We start from the raw sequence: 20,059 nt of genomic DNA, 5'->3' as shown, positions 1-20,059 counted from the left end.
GTTCGAATTCTCCGATCTCTGGACATCATTTTTTTGAAATGTTTTTGATTCCCATCAGCTGGTGTCACTCAAGCGAATCGTTTCTATTATTATACGAGGGGTGGCAAAAAGCCTGCCAATGGATACATACAAGTGAATGGAACTAGACCAATGAAATGGCTTCGGCATTGAGAAACACATGATCTTGAGCCTATCACTGGATTGGCGCTACAAAAAAGCAAAACAATAACATCAGACAGCAATAATTATACACGGTGAACGTTTTGCTATTTTAAACGTGTTGTTATTTTTTGTCTAGCTTCACTCGAAGAGAAAGAAGAGAAAATTGGGTCGATTTTTCCACTGATGATTGTTTGAGGCTGGCAAATCCTCAAAAAAGAGCACAACAACCGTAAGCTTGGCAAAGCTTCAGTTTGGATTCATATAGGTATCTACATGTAGAAATGATGGATTGAAATTCTTGAAAACGGTTGCGGATATCGATTATCAGTTCCTGAAAAAGAAAAACCCAAAACATGCAACGGCTTGGCACGTGATATCGAAAGTTGGAACGTGGCCAGTGACACCGAGTGAAAGTAATTTCGGTTTGCATGGGCAAATTTACATGTCGTGCTGTGTACTTAGTCGACTGGATGGGCTGTCCCGTCCTTTCACTTTGAAGTTTGAAGTTTGCTGATTTGCACTTTTGAAAATTTTCCTCAACCCTCAATTGAAACTCTTTTGCAAACGAAAGCAGACTTCTCCATTTCCTACTTGGCGATTAACGATGGGAAAGTGTCGGGTCACGTTAATAAAACTGCTACCCTAACATCGTTAAGTGGCGCCATTAACAGCTAGAGATTGACCTGACGATTTTTCATCCAGATCGTTAAATCGCTGGGAACGGCGCATCTCTTTAGGAACAAACACCGCATGTCAACCTCCCTGGCAAAATCGTCCCATTACTCCGGTTTTATGGTGAGACAACGAACCCGTCCCACTTTCGGAACAAGTCTATCTCATCACCAGCGACGAAATTAATTCCGCGTTCCGTTGATTAACATTTTTTTAAAACAACCATCAAACTGACGGATTTTCTCATCATCACTCAGCTGGATGGATTGCGCCAGAGTCGCTTCCGGTCAACCGAACGCAATGAATCGAATTGCGCCGTTTTGTTTTGACCTCTATGATTTCTTCCTCTTCTTTTCGGTGCAATTTTTCATCGTTGATTGCAGCAATAACAAACATCGCCGAAAAAAAAACTACTAAAGCCAAGTGTAACGTGTGTATAATTGCATAAGCAAAGCGCCAACAACGGGAGTTTTCTTCTGTGCGGTGATTTAACGGCCAGAGGTGGTGAAAAACCTAAATGGAAAACTGTTAGCAGTGGGAAACTGTTCGTTCAAAACAATCGTTTTTCTATTAAAGCAATTATTCAGCAGCCTACGTCAATGTTTATCGGGTACAGATTTGAAGGTGTACTGTTTTGAAGAATTTCGAAAATGTCATTTTGCAAAAGCTTAAGCTATCAGGCTTTAGGTCCACAGAATAGATCACAGCTGTGATGATAAGACGTGCTAGAGCTAAAGATTTGAATGATACATTTCCAGAGACATATAGACGTTTTCTCTAACAGCAAATATACGTAAAAATTGATAAGATAGCACCTTTACCTCAATAGTTGCACACAAATCTTCCAGGTATTTGATATTTCAGAAGATTATTTAAAAATAAATCTGTGATCTTCGCAGCTAAAAATATGTTGTCAATTTAGGTTTATTTTCATGCACATATTTGGAGCATCAAAATAAACCTAAATTCCAACAACCAAACCATTATTTTTCAATCGAATTCACATTAAATTTACACGATCATGTAATATTCAAGCATTTTTAGTTGAAAATTGAAGGTATGTTCATTGGAGTTCACATGATGCTTGAAATTTAAATATTTAAATATTTAAATATATTTTTCTGTGTTACTCAATCAATTGCATAAATATTTATGAGAATCAACCAAATAAAAATAAGTCTGGTATTCATTTGTGTCAACGAATTTATCCAGCAATAAATTGAGTAGTGTTTGATCCTTCGACCTTGACACTTGCTCCTACGGGGGCGGGTGATGAGGGCAGGATCAAACTTGTCGCGCGTCGTTCGCTCAGAGAAATGAAAAAGCGCCGCGGATCGCTAGTAGTGTTTGATCTATTGATCGCGTCGCTTGCTCTTGCGTGGGCGAGTGACGAACACTTGTTCGGCGTTTAATGCGATTATCGAATTATTTCGCGAATCCGGTTAGGCGTGATTATATCATGGATCGCATCACCAAAAATTGGTGACTCCCAGATCTTTACCTTATCCCACTAACCCAATATCCTCTCCATGACAACCGTGGAGATGCAGAGGTGATCTCGGTCTCTAGTAACAACGGTAGTCACACTAACATTCCTTCCCTTCCCCGATGACCGTAAGGACGTGGCCGGCGCCGTTATTGACTTTTAAATTTGAGCTCTCGATTTGTGCACATTGAAGAATGGTAAGCTAATCCCAAGCCCCATTCATTAATTCCCTGTGCAATTTCGATTGTTCTGGTCAATCACGGAGTAGCAACTACGAATTGTACGGTCATCTATGCTTATGCTTATGCTTATGCTACGAATTTATCCAGCAATAAATTCTAATGAAATATGTGTGCCATAATAAGCTTCTTGGGGAAACTTTGAGTAAACTAACTGTCTTATCACACTTACATACTTCCTGAGTCGTGACCCACCAATTTTTTTCAGGAGAATGTTAGAAGAAACTGGGTAGACTTGATCCCCGAGGAGGACACGATGCCACCCTGTTATCTTAAAATCTGAAATCTAAAAATCGAAGTATTTTTGTTCAATAGGCATTCTGACTATATGAAAGACAATGTCAGAGCTGGAAAGTGCTCAAACTACGTCCATAAATCACGTGGTCATCAATGGTGGATCTGTCCAATGACCACGGTTCATACAAATTTTAAAATTTTGTGCAGTCAAATGCAAGGGGAGAGGGAGTGGTCTGAAAAACAAAACAAAAATTGACCAAATTCTTTGAAATAGAAATTATTCTTTTGAATTGCGCTATCGGAATAATTATTGGCACAGTAGCTCTCGATATATTTATCACAAATCAGCCCTTCTCTCAAATATTGGTTGTTCTTTCAAAATATTATTATGTAACAACAATTATTAGGCATTGTGCATTGTCTGCTGAGAACTAGTTAGAAATTTTCTCACATCTGACTTACCTGAGTTACCTCAGGGATGTCAAAAATCTTTGTTTGCGGCAGTGTTGCATTTGAACGCGTTCAGTTTGCGTTCCAGTTCAAACCTTTGAACGAGGGATCAAGTAGGCTTGAACATTGAGCAGTTCAAAAATTTGAACCCGTGCGAGCTGAAAATTGAACGCAAAATGAAAACTGTCGTCATGGCAGACACATGACATATTTCAATGCGTTAGTTTTGCAAGGATGTTAAGAAATATTTAAGGGTCCATACACGGAGAAATATTTTTACCTAATTTTTGAGTTTACTTTACCCAAAATTAAGTATATCGATTATAGTTTCAACCCAAAATCTCTCGGTTTTCTCTTTTTCCCACACGAATGTTGTCAAAAATAGAGAGAGCTGCATCTACCCAATGGGGGTACTTTGGCCCAATAAGCCAAATTTGGGTAAATGCAACTTTTCTTATGTTTGGGTCGAAAGAACTCAATTTTGCGTTAAATCAATCTAAAATTGAGTATACAGTGATACCTCCATGAGTCGATGTTCCATGACTCGATATCGACTCATGGAACCATACTAAAAACACAATTCCATGGTTACTATGATGGTCCCTAGAAACAGCTTTCCAAAGGATTGCTGTTCCATGACTCGATATTTCCATGAGTCGATGGTCCCTTCAATATCGACTCATGGAGGTTTCACTGTATTTTTCTAATGGAATTAAAGCCAAACTACCTAGTGGGGACCTTGGAAATTTAGCCAAAATTAAGTTATTGGGCTCAACTACGGAATTGCGTTGAAACAACCCAAAATTGAGTTGAATTCCGTCTCCGTGTATGTTTGTAATGATAGGAATTCATTATGTTCTGGTGCAGTTTTTTTGGGTTTTGACTTGAATGTGCATTTTGAAGTGAACCGGCCGTTCATGAGCAGGTGCAGAATCTTGCACGAGAGTTCAGTGTCTACTAGGTTCTCATGCAAAATCAGAACGCGGTCAGTTCGCTTTTGGCTCTCGTTCGGTTTAAAATGCATCACTGGTTTGCGGATGACACAGGCCTCTCCGCCAAAGGACGAAGCCTGCGTGTCATCTGTAGTCGATTGCAAAAAAGTTTGGATATATTTTCTTCATACTTGCAAAAATGGAAGATTTCTCCTAATGCTTCCAAAACTCAACTGATAATATTCCCACATAAACCAAAAGCTCTTTATTTGAAACCTTCAAGTAGACATGTTGTCACGATGAGAGGGGTTCCAATAAATTGGTCAGATGAAGTTAAGTATCTAGGGCTCATGCTAGATAAGAATTTAACTATCAAAAATCACATTGAGGGCATTCAAGCCAAATGTAATAAATATGTAAAATGTCTCTATCCCCTCATTAATAGAAAAATCAAAACTTTGTCTTAAGAACAAGCTTTTGATATTCAAACAAATTTTCAGGCCAGCCATGTTGCATGCTGTACCAACATGGACTAGCTGTTGTAATACTCTTCAGAGAACTCAAAATAAAATTTTGAAAATGATTCTGAAACTTCCTCCCTGGTATAGTACCAATGAGTTACATAGAATATCCAATGTTGAAACATTGGAACAAATGTCAAATAAAATAATTAATAATTTCAGGTAAAAATCGTTACCATCTTCTATTGCCACGATTAATGCGTTATATGTTTAGGTTTATTTAGGTTAAGTATATTCAAAGCGTTTTTTTCTCTTATTAGCAGGTGAAATCAACTCACCTGTAAAAAATCTGAACTGCTGCGGCAAATGAATTGTAATATGTTGTTAACAAAATGTTAATAAAATCATAAATTTGTTTTACCAAATTAAGATGATAGTGTTGTCTAATAACACAGAACACCTAGATGTAAGAAATGAATGTAATGTTTGGAATGATAGAGTATAGTGGGGCAAAAGTTCGAGTGGGGTAAGAGTTTGTTTTTAAGATTTCTAGCTCAATTCAAAACAAATCTTATAAATGTCTTGGTGGTTCGAATGCTATTCAAGTAAGAGACTTTTACTACAAATACCATGAAAATTGGTTGTGATTTGGAAAAGTTAGGGCTATTTGTTGTTTTTCAACGTGAATATTGTAATTTTCGGGCAAACTTTCGTTGCATGGAACCAAATGAAGATAAAATCTTTTTCAATATTTTATGTAAGGGCGTTTCTAGGCCTATTATAAGGATGCTTTGAGGTGTATTAGTTTTTGCATAAATGCTTGGAAACAATTTTTGGCCCATAGTGGGGCAAAAGTTCGAATCAGCGGGGCAAAAGTTCGACGCATGTATAAAATTGCGGAAAAATTTGCAAATTGTTTAAAATCCACATATTATCTTCAAATTTAGTTATTTCGTGTGAAAATTATCACCAAAATTTTACATTTCCACTTAGTTTTGCGAAAAACTGCTATTTTTGAGTATATTACAATTATCCCGGTTTTGGGTAATTTTTAGACGAAAATTTAGTGTGCATTTTTCGTCAAACTTAAGTTTACGGCTGGTGTAAAGTATGCCTGTCATAAAAGGATCGATATTTTGTGTTTTAGCCAGTGAACTTTTGCCCCACACTAGATTCGAACTCTTGCCCCACAGGTGGGGCAAAAGTTCGAATAAGACAATCAATTTTAAAACTGTTATTACTAAAAATGGGTAAATATTTTGACACAAGTTTGTTCAGCAAAATTATAGCCAATATGTTGAAGGTTCACTGTATGGTATTTGTTTTGTTTTAACTGCTATTGTTTTCCTGGAAACTTTGATTATACCACTAAGGTCGAACTTTTGCCCCACCTTACTCTACTAATAAAGAAATAAAAAAAAAACAAAAGAAATTTTAAATTGACGCTTATATTGAGCTGTTCGGTAATCCAGCTATGTGCTCAGTGGTACAAGTCTTGGTAAAAAGCATCTAAAAATGCCAAATGTATGTTAATAAGTGGAAAATTATTTCATCAAAATTAGTAGTATGAGCATATCAGATATGATTGACTAATGATGCTTTTCAAAATTATACGCCAACGCAATATTGTCAGTGACATAAAATAGCTTTAACACTTTCATAAATTTCAATGCTCAGGATAGAACTAGAGAAAGTCTTGACAGTTTCCTGTTGAAATTGAATGCTATTATTCTTCTCATAAGAGTAAAGCAGTGTTGCCAGTGTTGTTAAGTCTTAAATCAGGCATGCCCTACGTACGGCCCGCGAAGAGCTTGGAGACCCTTCTAATATCTGGTTCTTTATTGCTCTACCAATGTGGGTTTTGAAGATTCCAAGCCTAATAATTACAACTTTAGATTCTTTAATTTTAGGGTTTTTTTTTGAAGATAGCTTACATTATTGTTTGATCCTCCAAATTTGTCTTGATGTTATTTTCAACAGCTCAAACGATTCATTTTGAAAAATATGAGTATTAATTAGAATATATAAAATTGAAATTATATGGAGTTCGAACAAATGTTGTCGATATAAAGTTCAAGACTAAACACAATGTCAGTGAACAATATGCTGGATTCTCACAAACTCCTGATCATGAAACTTATTGTTGAGAACAAATTCGACCCTTAAATAGTGGTGTAATATATAAATTGATGCGGATTAGAAGTTGGCCAGATACCAGAATATTTGTATAGTTCGTTATGAGAATTGGATTATTTCAACATTCGTCCCTAAAATATCTCAAGCAAAGTTTCCATCGACTAGGAAGATGCTGGCATGGACGTGACTCTCGTCTAAACTTTAGTATACGATCCAGGATTTTAAAATGAACAAAAATCATATGATAAAAAACGCAATAAAATGATTACTGCTAGCAACTTTCATCTGTGATGACAATTTCATGTCTTATAAGTTTTAATCGTGTCTACGTTTAGAAACAGGATGGAAAAATCTTGAAAGGCACGTTAATTGATGACTTTTTTTTACTAACAGGCATCCTCAGTGTATACTGATTTAAACGCCAATATAAGCTAAACACAGAACACCAATCAAGATAAACACAGAAAAGTAGCCTATATTGCTAACTGTGAAACAGCATAACTTTCAATGAACATTATATATTACGAAGAATTCACAATTCATAAACGGTTGTTAAACAAACAAACAAACAACAAACGGTTGTTACGAACGGCTTGCAGTACTGTCCGAACTCGCAGATCGCCTGCCACAACAGGTACTTCTTCGCGAATTTGCCCAACTTTCGCTTCCGGAACTTTTCCGGCATTTCCATACCGGACGTGCCAACAAAAAACTAGAGGCCGGGGTTTTGATTGGTGCCCGCCGTCGATGACGAGACAGCCTGGCTTGACTAGACACTCACGGTAAAGCTTCCGCGCATTTAATTTGGCCAGCGTGTTTTGCTTGTCAGTCCGATTTGGCGCCTTCCTGACCTTAAGCGCCGCTCGATGGTCTTCGTCTTCTGGAACATCTTCACAACGCGGAACGCGGTGGAATGGAAGCCTTTTGCCAACCCATCTGTGCGACTGACCAGGATTATCGATCACCGCGCCCAAGATTTGCAGGCTTATTCTTCTTAAGAATATTGTACTACTATACTATTATAATATTATACTACTATAATACTACTTGACAGATCGCGATTTTGCACACATAAACATAACACTCTAAACTAGTATTACCCAAAATTTCACTATTTGTTACTCATGCGATAAAAAACTTTAAAAATGTATTTTTTTTTTTTTCAGGAATAACCAAAAAGAACATCCAATTTAATAGAGAAAAACATCATTGATCAAAATAATAGGGAGCTTAAAATTACCAACAGAATAACTCCCAACAATAACTGGCAAATACTTTTGGTCCCTATCCTTTGTACTATTCGGGGTCATGGCTCAATCGGGGTAAAGTGTAGTGACCCATTCGAGGTAGTGGCATTCGGGATAATGGAGTGGATCCGCTTATACAATTTTAGAAATTCTCATATACGATTCACAGAAAACTTGAGCATAGTTCTCATAAAGTGTTGGGCAAGATTGTCTCAGAATCCACAGTAGGTTTCCACATAATCGTATTCATAACCGAATATGATACATTATCTTGGGATGGGTGCGCGCACAAACTTTAAATAATTTTAAACAGAATTCTGAGCAGGCCAAACTTCTTCAGATTGCAGTAAGTCTTGGTGAGGTTCTTACGGGATCCTTAAAATAATGTTTAAAGAATCCTGCTCGGAATTCTCGCAGTATCCGAGACTTCATTCAAAGAAAAAATACAAGAAGAGATTCTGACAAAATCCTATGAAAATATCTGACGAAATTCTAAAAATGATTTTCATGAAACCATGAACAACACAGGTTTTTTGGCAGAATTTATAACCAAACCCAAAATCTGAGTTGTTGCCAAATTCTGAGCAAGATTTTCACTAATTCTTCGACAAGTGGATATTTACTTCATATTCCACATTTTTTTTTATAAAATTCATTTGATTTAACCAAAAATCTTGAAATTGTTATACTAACAAATTGGCACGCCACACACATTGTATCGGTCCGCGATCCATAAAGGTTAATCAGGCCTTTCGTAATCATCATATTTCACGACAAAAACTTACCAAATTTGTACAACTTTAGTTATTTTATGTAGGGTTGACTATAGGAGAACATGTTATAACCAAGGGATGTACTCGCGGCTCTTTATTGCCTGAGAGAAAGGAGACAACTAGCTTAGATTACGATCTCCCAAAAGTCAAGGGAACCAGACATCAAAATTCACGTACGTAATTAAAATTTCTAGGTGCTTTTCGATGATTTCACATTTTAAAAAGTAGAATACCTAAATAAACTAGTGTGTAAGCGAACTGCTATTGATTTTTTTGTATTCATATCCTTCTTCATAGTGAACAACATGAAGTAAACATGATTTTGACCAAAATAAGTTCATCTGACCGTTGTGCACTATCCAAGAATTGAAAAAAGAAGTCAAAGAAGGCTAGAGAACATGCCAGCTGTCAGTGAGCTGTCTCCTCCAAGGGTGGAACTGGCGGCTCTTTATTGCTACCCCCGACGTGTCGCTGGTTCTAAAATGTAAACAACCATACAAAATAACGACCAAACAATGGTGACGGCGTAATCAATTTTCTCGCAAATATCTTTTTTGGGAATTTAGCAGAATTTTCTGATTAAATTGCCAACAGTGCACTGCAGTAGCACGTAGCAAATAACTGCTTGCAAACAATTTCTTTCAAGCGCATTGATTACCTGTAATTTTGCGAAGAATGATTTTTACTTTTCCGCGTTAAGCCTTAAAACTGGTTCTGGACTTAGGTTGGCGGCTTTTCAATTTTACTCCCAGTTGACAGCCGCCCTCCACCCTTGGTCTCCTCTCTCTCAAACGTCAAATAGTGAACTCTCGATTACTTTTTCAAATCGACTTTCAAACAGTTTTGAGAAAATTTGTTAAGAAGAGTCACAACCTGCCTTCTAAAGCTGTTTTTTCGCCGTGTACATCGCTTGAATTTTGCATACAATGCACCTCGCGTTCAAAAACAAACTAGGTAGTTTCTATTATTTCCCACACAAACCATGTAACAAAATGATCAGCCTTTTCATTCAGTTTTTGCACCAGGGCAGAATCGGCTCAAGTAGTGTTTTGTTTTGATTCGTGGTTAAGTCACTTTGTCGCTCCATGCAACGGAGCGGTGAAAGTAGCGGTTAGGTTGCGAAAGTTAAAATTCTTACTTACGCCGTTTTGTAATTCCGGAATTAAACGTTCCAAAAGTGAAAAGTTTAGGTACTAGACATGTATTAATATTCGGAAAAGTTTCATGTATTAAAATTATATAATTCAGAAATTGTTATCTTATATTTGTTTTTTTTGTTTCTGATTTATTTTTGATTTTAATGAGTCACTGAATCGATCAAAAGAGTCGGTTCACATTTGTTAGTGAGTCACCTATGATTCGCTCCCAAAACTCCCAAAATTGGACCTATTTTCCCATCTCTATTTCTGACCGAATCCAAAAAGAAATACATGAAGAGTTTTCTTAAATATGTTGAAGAATTCTTGAAGGTGTCATACTTGACGACTACTTGGAGGAGTCCCTCTAAATATTCCAGTATCCAATTTATTGTGCTCTTTAAATTTTTGTTAGGTTTTCTTAGATGAATTCGTGATGAAAATTGAAAAAGAAATAAGAATATAGTAAATATGCATGTTGAATAAAATTTTTCTAAATTTCTGGATGATCATTGTTTGACTAGCAATAGCAATGTATACTTCCGAAACATATCATACTGCCATTTCACGTTTTTTTCCCGTTATGTTCTTGAACATGTATAGCTTAACATTTTCCAATTAATTTCCATTGGATTTCCATGTGTATCAAATTTACCACAAAACTAAAAAAAAAATTCAATTAGGCTGATACAAATTTTTATTTTCTTTTATGTCACCACCCCCATTAAAAATCCTAAAACTTTGAAGGGGAGAAAAAAAAAGATTCGTCATTTTTCTGACATCAGTTAGTTTTTTTTAATTTTGAAAGTAAAAAACAGGTAAAATAATTCTTAAGAGAACGATCCAAAAGAGTTTAATAACTATCATTAAAAATAAAAATTGAAAAAAATAACTTTTTTTTCAAACTAATTTGTTTGTTCCTTATTTATTTTTATCTCCCCCCCCTCGTACCTTCCAAGTGGTCTCGGACATAAATGAAAATTAATATTTGTATCAGCCTTATATACAAAATAAAAGGTGCATTCATAATGAATCGATCGACAAAACGATTGACAAATCAATCGATAACTCGGAGAACAATACTTGTATTGAAAAATTAAAAATGAAATTCAGGTTTCCATCCAAACCCCTGTCGAAAAGCACTTTCCGCTGAAACTCGAGTCAACTTCAGCAAGTAGTAGGATCGAATGAACGGTGTGACACAAAAACGATGTTTTAAATCACCATTACTGCATATCAACCGGTGTTAACATTCAACAACAGGAAACGTTCATAAGTTTGTCCCTTCTCATACAAAGTTAATATAAAAACTTTTCTTCAGCACAAACGACATAGAAGTAGCAAAAATATCCTTATACCCTCCAGAATTGTATCATCTTGTATCATCACTCATCTTCCCCGATAAACAGTGGTCCAAAAATAAGTTCCTTCTGCCTTAAAGTAAATGTCATGCCCTCTCAACAACACACACTTCAAACAAGCACTCACTGCAGTTTTCCTTTATATACTTAGTTTGCACTCCCACATAGCGAACCATTTCAGCAAACATCGTTGCAATCGCGTGGGTGGTTCATCCTAATGACACTATTATATAGGTCATGCAAGGAAAAATTCACTTCACACTCAGCTGGTTTTACACTGGGAAAAACAAAGATGCACTTCTTTGGAGATTCGTTTGTTAGGTACATCCCGTCCTAGTTATGTAACTAATCTCGTTTAGGTTCACTATTCAGGTGATTGATCGGCACACTTACCATTCCCCGGTCATTTTTCTGCAGGCTATTCTTGCGGGTGGACTGCGAGGACGTGGATTTCTGGCCGCAGTTTGGTGACGTCGCGGTGTATGCATTGTGGCCATGTCCGATTACGCCATTGGGTAGAAGTGCACTGCCACTGCAGCCACCTGAAGGCGACGTATCCTTGCTCCCTGGGGCCGGCTTCGCTCCGAAAGGCTCCGCTGTGGCGGCCCTCTGCTGGTGACTGATCGATTTGCCCCCATTGGCGAGGGAATTTTTCACTTTTACGCTGGACGACGACGAAGGACCGGACAAATTCGCTGGATGATGCATAATTGCACTACCACACTCGCACTCGCGGTAATGTTGGTAGTCATGGAAGCTCTGGCTAGTGCGCATCCTCAAGGAATACGACCGGCGAAAAGGAGTCGGCGAAAGCATCGGGATTCGGGTGTTGTCGCTTTCGCCCGGAAAAGCACGCCGCTGCTCGAGTGGCGTCGCGGGTTTCGAGGACATTGTGTGACGCGGAAAACGGCCGGAAAAGTTCGGTTCCTACACGGGGCGACACCTGTTGGGCGGCGGGTTTACGCAACACCATCTAGGCTCAGGAAGGGATTCGGAAGATCCGGTTTATTGTCTTGAGTTTGATTGGATTGGAAGTGGTCGGAATCAATTGGTCTGTAAAGGAGAATAAAGATAAAGGACAATTGTTAGACTACGTATACATTTATTCGAATAAGAAAATCATTCCGACAATAATTGCCAGTCTGTTAAAACATATTTACACTAAACAAGGTCACTTCAGGAATTTATTCAAAGGTTGTTGTTATTATTAAACAGATATCGCAAATAGTTTTTCTATTGAAAATATTTTGAAATTTCTGGAGAGTTTAAACCTACAATTTGTGCTCATAACATGAATGTCTCTTTTGTTCTACATGTTTGTCACATCGGTGTAGATTTGACGAAGGAATATCATCGAAAGTATGGAGAAAGTTTTGGAGACATTTTTTGTTTATTTTTGCAAGTGTCCAGAAGTTTATGTTGGCCCCATGGCAGAAGTATGAACGTTGTATAATCAAAAAGTGTAGATAAGTGCAAATAACTTCAATTCATAGTACAATTATTCTAAAGAATATTTTCAAACTATACTAAAATTTGAAAGGTTGGACTAAATATATTTGAAAATATACAGTATGAAACTTTGTATTTTCCAAGTTTAGTTCGTCACAGTCCTTTATACTGATAATTCACCCTTGGATGATATTCAACTGGAACCTGATTTTGGAGTCTTATAACACATACTAATTTTTCTTACAAGCATGTATTCCAATCTACGCTAAAATTTCGAATTACGCGTACATCTCTTCACATTTCCTCATCAAATCTGCCATATATTGCACAATGAACTTCTCATGAAAAGTTTTAAAGGATTTCCCCAGAACTACTAGAGTTCCAACTAGAGAACCCCTAATATTGTTACCCCGAATGCCCAATCACCCCGCATGACATTACCACGGGCTAATAGAATTTTGGGTTATAGCATTCGTGGTGCAATTATGAGAACTTAATTCGTGGTATTGACATTCGGGTTAATAGCGTTCGAGGTAATGGGGTACAATCTACGTAAAAAACCTTTTTTTAATAAACATTTATTCTGGATAGCATGTAGGATTTTGCAGAAGCAAATCTCGAGTATTGTGTACTAATACTAAAGAAGCTTAAAATTTATTAGATTATGCACTGCATGTACATATTAAATTATAGCGAAATATATTCAACTCGATATATGAGATGAACTTGCGATTTGCTTCTTTAGATGGATAGAGTGATAATTGATAATTACATTCGGGGATGTAATGGGTGAGAAAGATATATTCTGGAGAAGAGAATTGCTAAAATATGACATATGGCACTTGGTTATTAAAATCTTGGAGTTCATGTGGATGTCCTTTTGATGGTACTGGGTATATATGTTAGTTGATTCTCTGGAGCGTTTCGCAATGGAATTTCTAATTAGTTTTCCCTGGAGTGATGTAGTTTCGAGCTTTTCCCGAATGTATTACTTTCCTCGAAATTAAATTATAAAAATAAAACTTTTACCCCTGAGAGTAATTTCCTCGAATGATCAATTTCGCAGAATACGTACAAGAAGAGACTTCAGTGACAAAGTGGTAAATTGGAAAGAACTAAAAGCTGTAAAAAGAGATATATGGTCATTCTCGACTAAATACTTGAATGCACGTGTAGAAATCAGAATCCAAAAACAAGATTATGGCTCATGATATCATGATTCCAGAGAGTTTTCAGCTTATGAAAATACACCATGATTTGGACTCATGACATCATTGCAAGTACCGTCGTTGAGAGGTGATAATGGGTCAAAAAGGGATATGTAAGATTTATTTATTGAATAATTATCGCAATTTAACTCCAATAAACTTGAAATTTGGTGTGTATGTACTTTGATGGTACATTGACAACTGTTCAAAAAATTAAAGAAAAATATTTATTCAATACGATACTAAAAGTGAATGAAAAATGACCCAATCTCACCCTATATAGGGGGTGACATTGGGTCACTTTAATTGAAATAACTTGTTTTTGCGAATATGATTGCAATACCATTCAAAGCTGCAAAATATTGATGAAATACGATTCAAACAAGACGAAAAGATATATAAGATGTTTCACAAGTATGATAAACCAACAAGAACGAATATACCAAAAAATTGAAGAGCTATGAGAAAAAATATGTAAACCCAACATTTATCGTCAAGTCAACATAAATTTTCTTGTTTTTTCAGTCTAGTCTAGTTCAGTCAAGTCTATTCAGTTTCCCCAAAGGTGTACTGAAACAGTGATTATTTCAAACCTGCGCAAATAAGGTACCGCGGGACAAGTGGGTAAATGGGGTAAGTGAAAACAATTGATATATTTTACTGAATATGTGAATTAACGTTTTAAACTCATGCGTAAACCTTTGAGGCCATTGAGAACATTACGATAGGTAAGTGATTTTTGAGATTGTTCAGCCATTATTGCATAGTAGAGCGAAAAATTGTTAACCTGTCAACTGTTACTCCGTATCAAGTTGGCGGCGTACAATCTTATTTTTATATTTTCAGTGGAAAAAAGTTGCAGAATATAATTTCCTGTACCACTTCTTAGTTGTCCTCTGTGACAGTTTCAAACTGCAATAAAAAGGTTTTAGAATTAATTCGACGTAGACCTAAAAATAACTAAATTTAAACACCGTCAATTTTCTTACCAGGTGGGGCAAGTGAAAAGTTTATCATTAGAGATTGGATTTGTGTTTAAGTAGCCATAAGTAAACATGGTTGCGCAGCTATTCAGCAAGACCATGCTGAGGGTCGTGGGTTCGAATCCCACCGGTCGAGGATCTTTTCGGGTTGGAAATTTTCTCGACTTCCCAGGGCATAAAGTATCTTCGTACCTGCCACACGATATACGCATGCAAAAATGGTCATTGGCATAGTAAGCTCTCAGTTAAAAACTGTGGAAGTGCTCATAAGAACACTAAGCTGAGAAGCAGGCTCTGTCCCAGTGGGGACGTAACGCCAGAAAGAAGAAGAAGAAGTAAACATGGTTCACAATTATCATAGAAAAACATAACGTGCTGATAATTCAAGAAACGCTATACTCAAGCGTTAAAAGCTATTAGAAATCATGGAACTTCTCTAAAAGATGTTGCCAAACGTTACAATATTAATATGTTTACTTCGGGCAGCCAATTAAAAGGAAGACGTTGGCTGAAAAGTTGCAACACGGAAATCTCGTGGAATGTATATGTAAAGCTAGTTCAAAACATAAAAATGTAAGAACTAACATTGGAATTGTTGCAGTTATAATGTTGTCGAATCATTTCAACTAACATAACTGAGCAGAAGAAAATTCAAGTGAAAAGAATAACATTTTCGTTGCCCCACTTTTGGGGCAAGTGAAAAGTAAAGAGACATTTTTCAAAAACTTTTTCTGAATTTTATTCCTTCAATTTTTCATAAAAATCAATTTCAGCATGCTGCTTATATTTGGTGGGAGTTAAGCTAAAAAATATACGCGACCTCATTTGTTTCAATTTAAAGTCTCTAGAATTTGAAGAATCTCAACTATGCGAATTCCATTACCCACTTGCCCCACGGTACCTTAGTTAAATTTCGGTGCGACTTTCCACGCTCAAAACATTTCAGGCAGATGTTGACGTCATAATCCCGATATTTTAGCGATACAACTCATTTGTACTTCCGTAAGATGTTTATATAATATGAAAACATTGATAATTGATTAAATTCGAAAAAAAAATCCTTTTGATAAAATTTTACGATGTTGCTGCGCACGAAACACAGTTGCTGGTTTGAGAAGTTGTCAAAATGCGTTGCATTGTTATTCAATGCACGGAATACTTAAGTAAACTTGTTTGATGTTTCAGAGATGCTGTATTTAGAAAGAATAAACACATTTTAATAAAAAAAAAGAGAACACTCGGCACCGTAAAATGTCAAAAAAGTGGACTTGCAATTTTATTTACTATCGTTTTTTCTCAACCCAATCTCACCCGCATATTTGATGATTTAGACACCGTACCGAAAGAAATGAAATTTTTGTGGAAAAATCAAATAGATTACGGAAAATACGTGTGAAGTGTCATTAAATGATTTTCAACCTTCTACTAAAATAACGATAGAAGTTATAGTACATGCGTGATTCTTTGCACAGAAGAAATTTAATGTTGTAAATTTTATCTAGTTTCAACATACAAGTTTATTGATATAGTAAACAAAAACTATAATTTCTAAAAATGTATATTGTGATGAATAATGTGTAATAATATGTTCCCTAACATATAAATTATTAATTTTAGTAATATCAGCGTTATTAGCTGAAATATTTCATAAACCATATTTTTCCGTTTTGACCCAATCTCACCCCCTAGACACATTGTCACCCCCATCGACGTTAGTAGTCAAAATTAAACGCGCAGGGCGATTAAGAGTACAATGCACACATTAAGCAGATGCTTATTTTTAGAATATAAAATGACTATACTTTACAGTTAGTCTCGGTTAGTTTTGGAATTTTATATAAGAACGACGTGCAGCATTCATTCATGATAGTGTAAATCAGTGATTCCCAAAGTGGGCGAATTCGCCTCCTGGGGGCGATTTTCGGGTTCAAGGGGGCGAAAATTTGTAAAACTGAATTTGGGGGGCGAAAATGCATAGAAAGGGGGCGAAAGTACTAGTAATGAAATTAAAGAACCATGCAAATTATAGTAGACGTAAGTATGTTACCTGTGATTGACTTTTAAGTATACTCATGTTTGAATCCTAATAGAAAAAGTTTTATGAGTGTCAAAAACAAAATGTTCGTATTTTTGAAAAATGTATCAGATACTGAGATTTTATCATAAGACAACGTAGATTTGAATAATTTTTAGTCACAGATATCATTGGAAGTATTTCTGAAGTGAGACATTTGTTGGCGCTGTTGAATGTTTTTGGAACTTTTTTCAAATATTTATAACTTTTTTTGTAGGGGTACCTAAGATAAGGCAGCTAAGGTTTTTATAAGTGGAATCTGGGTTTTTACAAAAAATATCAACCATTTTTATTTTGGGCTTCTGGTTACACGTAGTCTTATCAGTTATCATGACATTAGCTATTTTAAAACTTTTGTCAAATTTAACTGACAAAAATCGGGTGCTTTGGATAGAATTACTAACGGAAAACGGAAAAATTCAAATTAGGCTGATACAAATATTTATTTTCCTTTATTAACACACCATCCAGCTCATTCAAAAAGTTGAAAATAATGAAAGTGAGATAAAAAATTTCATTGTGTTTATGACTCTCATAAGATTTTTTAAGTCATGTCCGGTAAAACGCCGATCAAAAATGGAGCAAATAAAAACGCTATTTTTTATGATTTTTTTTCATAGCATAAAAAAAAACTTTTTGCTTTCAATTTTTTAGTTCCTTATTTATTTTTAACATGATGTGGACATCTGTAATGTGATTGATATGCGGATACGTTTCGATACGGGACAATTTAATTAAGCGGTTTTTCTAATCTTACTGAACAAATATTATGGTGTTGAAGGATCAATGGACAATTCGTTGAAAAATGACAACAACTCAATTTTGACAAAAATGCATCGGACTGATTTGCGATTCACGGCCAAATGACTACACAAGTAAACCTGATAATTTGACAAATTTTGAAACTTCAACTCAGAGTGGCGATTTATACATACAGTTAACTCTCCCTTACTCGATATTCCGTATCTCGATATCGAGTAAGAGAACCATAGTAAAAGTTGGTTTTCATGGCTAACTCGATGGTCCCTTGGAACGCAGTTGCACTGCTTTTGTGTTCTGTAACTCGATACCTCCCTAACTCGATGGTCCCTTCAATATCGAGTAAGGGAGAGATGACTGTATATTCATTAAGGGGGGCGATTCCGGCCTCAAGGGGGCGGAAGTCAAAAAAGTTTGGGAAACACTGGTGTAAATCATATTAAATATCAGGAAAAAGAGATAGAAAATTGGAACGAAAACAAGGCTGGTAAAAAGGTATCGCACAGCAAAAAATAAATGAATATCGGTCGACTTAATTTTCGGCTAAGTATCAAGAATTGGACGTAAATGAGTTGGATCACATCCATTTTAGAACGATATTCCGCATAAAATGTAATCATAGTCTATCGACGTAAATACCAAAACCCCCATTTCCAGTAGCAACACACCCCATGGAGCAGGTTGAACTCACTTTTATCAGCGTGGCGAGATGACCGAGAGGTATCAGAAACGACTCTCACTCGCTAGTCCAAGGTGTGAATCCCAGTTATTTGTTTATGTCTTTTTTGTTGACTTTGCAACCAGGTCCTATCGATTGCTAGACTAAATATGTTATTGTACACCATATTTGCGACCGGAATAATGTGAACCTAAAATGATGTGATATTACTTTTTTTTATCGCTGTGCGGGGCAAAATAAACAATTTTGTGGAATTCAATGAACACAATATTATCAATGAGTCAATCGTTTTGACATGTAAAAGGGCGTCTCCCTAATCACTAAGTCAAATTAAATATCTTTAGAATTCTTTTTGAATGGGTTATTTTTTTTATCACGTTTTTTGCATGTTGTTCATACTACCACCAACAGCTGTTCATTTTACCCACATAGTGTAGGTAATATGAACATTTGCATTGTTTTTGCTAGCGATAAAAATATGTGAAAATTTAGCTGCTTTAGTCTGAATTCGTGTCGTTACTATAGATATTGTCTCTATTTTTGATGTTGTAAGATAGAACTATACAAAGTCCTTTATCAGAAACAAGACGATATGCTTAAGCTGTTCATTTTACCACCCCTTCCTCTACAATTATCAGCCATTAAGGCGAAGTAGGCCGTCATTAAAATTTTTATGCGTCGTTGATGATTGTTGCTAATTCATCCCACGATTTCGATTCAAAGAAAATCAGTTGGTTTTGCACTGGCACAGCTGAAAAAGTATGAGCATATTTTATGCATGTCAGCGCGTACAGTGATACTTTTTCAAGTCAATATAAACTATCAAGACTGAGTTTTATCACTTTGAAATGCAAGCTGAAAAGTCATCATTGTTGCCAAAACGAATGATGGGCTACTTAGCCTTAACAAGGATCTGAGGTAGACGAACTCATCAACCACCTCAAAAGTATCCCCGTCTGTCGTAACACCGCTTTCTAGGCGAGCTCTGTCGCGCTCAGTTCCGCCTGTCAGTATGTACTTTGTTTTTGACCAGGCCGACTTTTGTCGCTTCACGTTTCAGGCGGGTGTACAGGTCTGCCACCGTTCCAAATGTTCTGCCGACAATGTCCATATCATCCGCGAAGCAAATAAATTGTCTGGATCATGTGAAAATCGTACCTCGGTTATTGAACCCGGCTCTCCGCATGACACCTTCTAGCGCGATGTTGAACAGCAGGCACGAAAGTCCATCACCCTGTCGAAGTCCCCGGCGGGATTCAAACGAACTGGACTTCTTTGGACTGAAAATATCCTCCTTTTTTGAAATGAGCGAATATCATATGTAATATCCATTCGTGTCTCTTAACTTTTTGGATAAATGTCTTATAATTTCTGTCTCAAGGTAAAGATAAAAAGAAGCCAAAACTTTATTTTTCAAAAACGCAAAACTGGAGATCCAAATAACCGTTTAAGCTAGCTAAAATTGACCATTCCATCATGTTTTCAGCGCATTATGGCGCATTCTGGTGTTCGTAAGGAACCAATGCGTACTGCGTACGCTTACTAAGCAAAAAGCGATGAGTTCTATCCCAGAACTACCCCTTATGAAAATGTCTAAACGTCGATCAAACCTATA

General features: G+C 36.4%; 1 protein-coding gene across 4 annotated transcripts in view; it reads right to left on the bottom strand.

Moving 5' to 3' along the window:
* The window catches only part of LOC5564482, a 118,859-nt gene that overhangs the window by 36,341 nt on the left and 62,459 nt on the right, over positions 1 to 20,059 (bottom strand). For all 4 annotated transcript variants that reach the window (XM_021846242.1, XM_021846245.1, XM_021846241.1 and 1 more), the window contains exon 2: positions 11,686 to 12,345. In XM_021846242.1, the coding sequence (XP_021701934.1) occupies positions 11,686 to 12,183 (498 nt within the window). In that variant the 5' untranslated portion in view covers positions 12,184 to 12,345. The remainder of the gene's footprint in view (positions 1 to 11,685; positions 12,346 to 20,059) is intronic.

The sequence above is a fragment of the Aedes aegypti genome, chromosome 2 (assembly GCF_002204515.2).
Source record: "Aedes aegypti strain LVP_AGWG chromosome 2, AaegL5.0 Primary Assembly, whole genome shotgun sequence".
Taxonomy (NCBI): Eukaryota; Metazoa; Arthropoda; class Insecta; order Diptera; family Culicidae; genus Aedes; species Aedes aegypti.
This window is presented reverse-complemented; position numbering and strand designations above follow the sequence as displayed.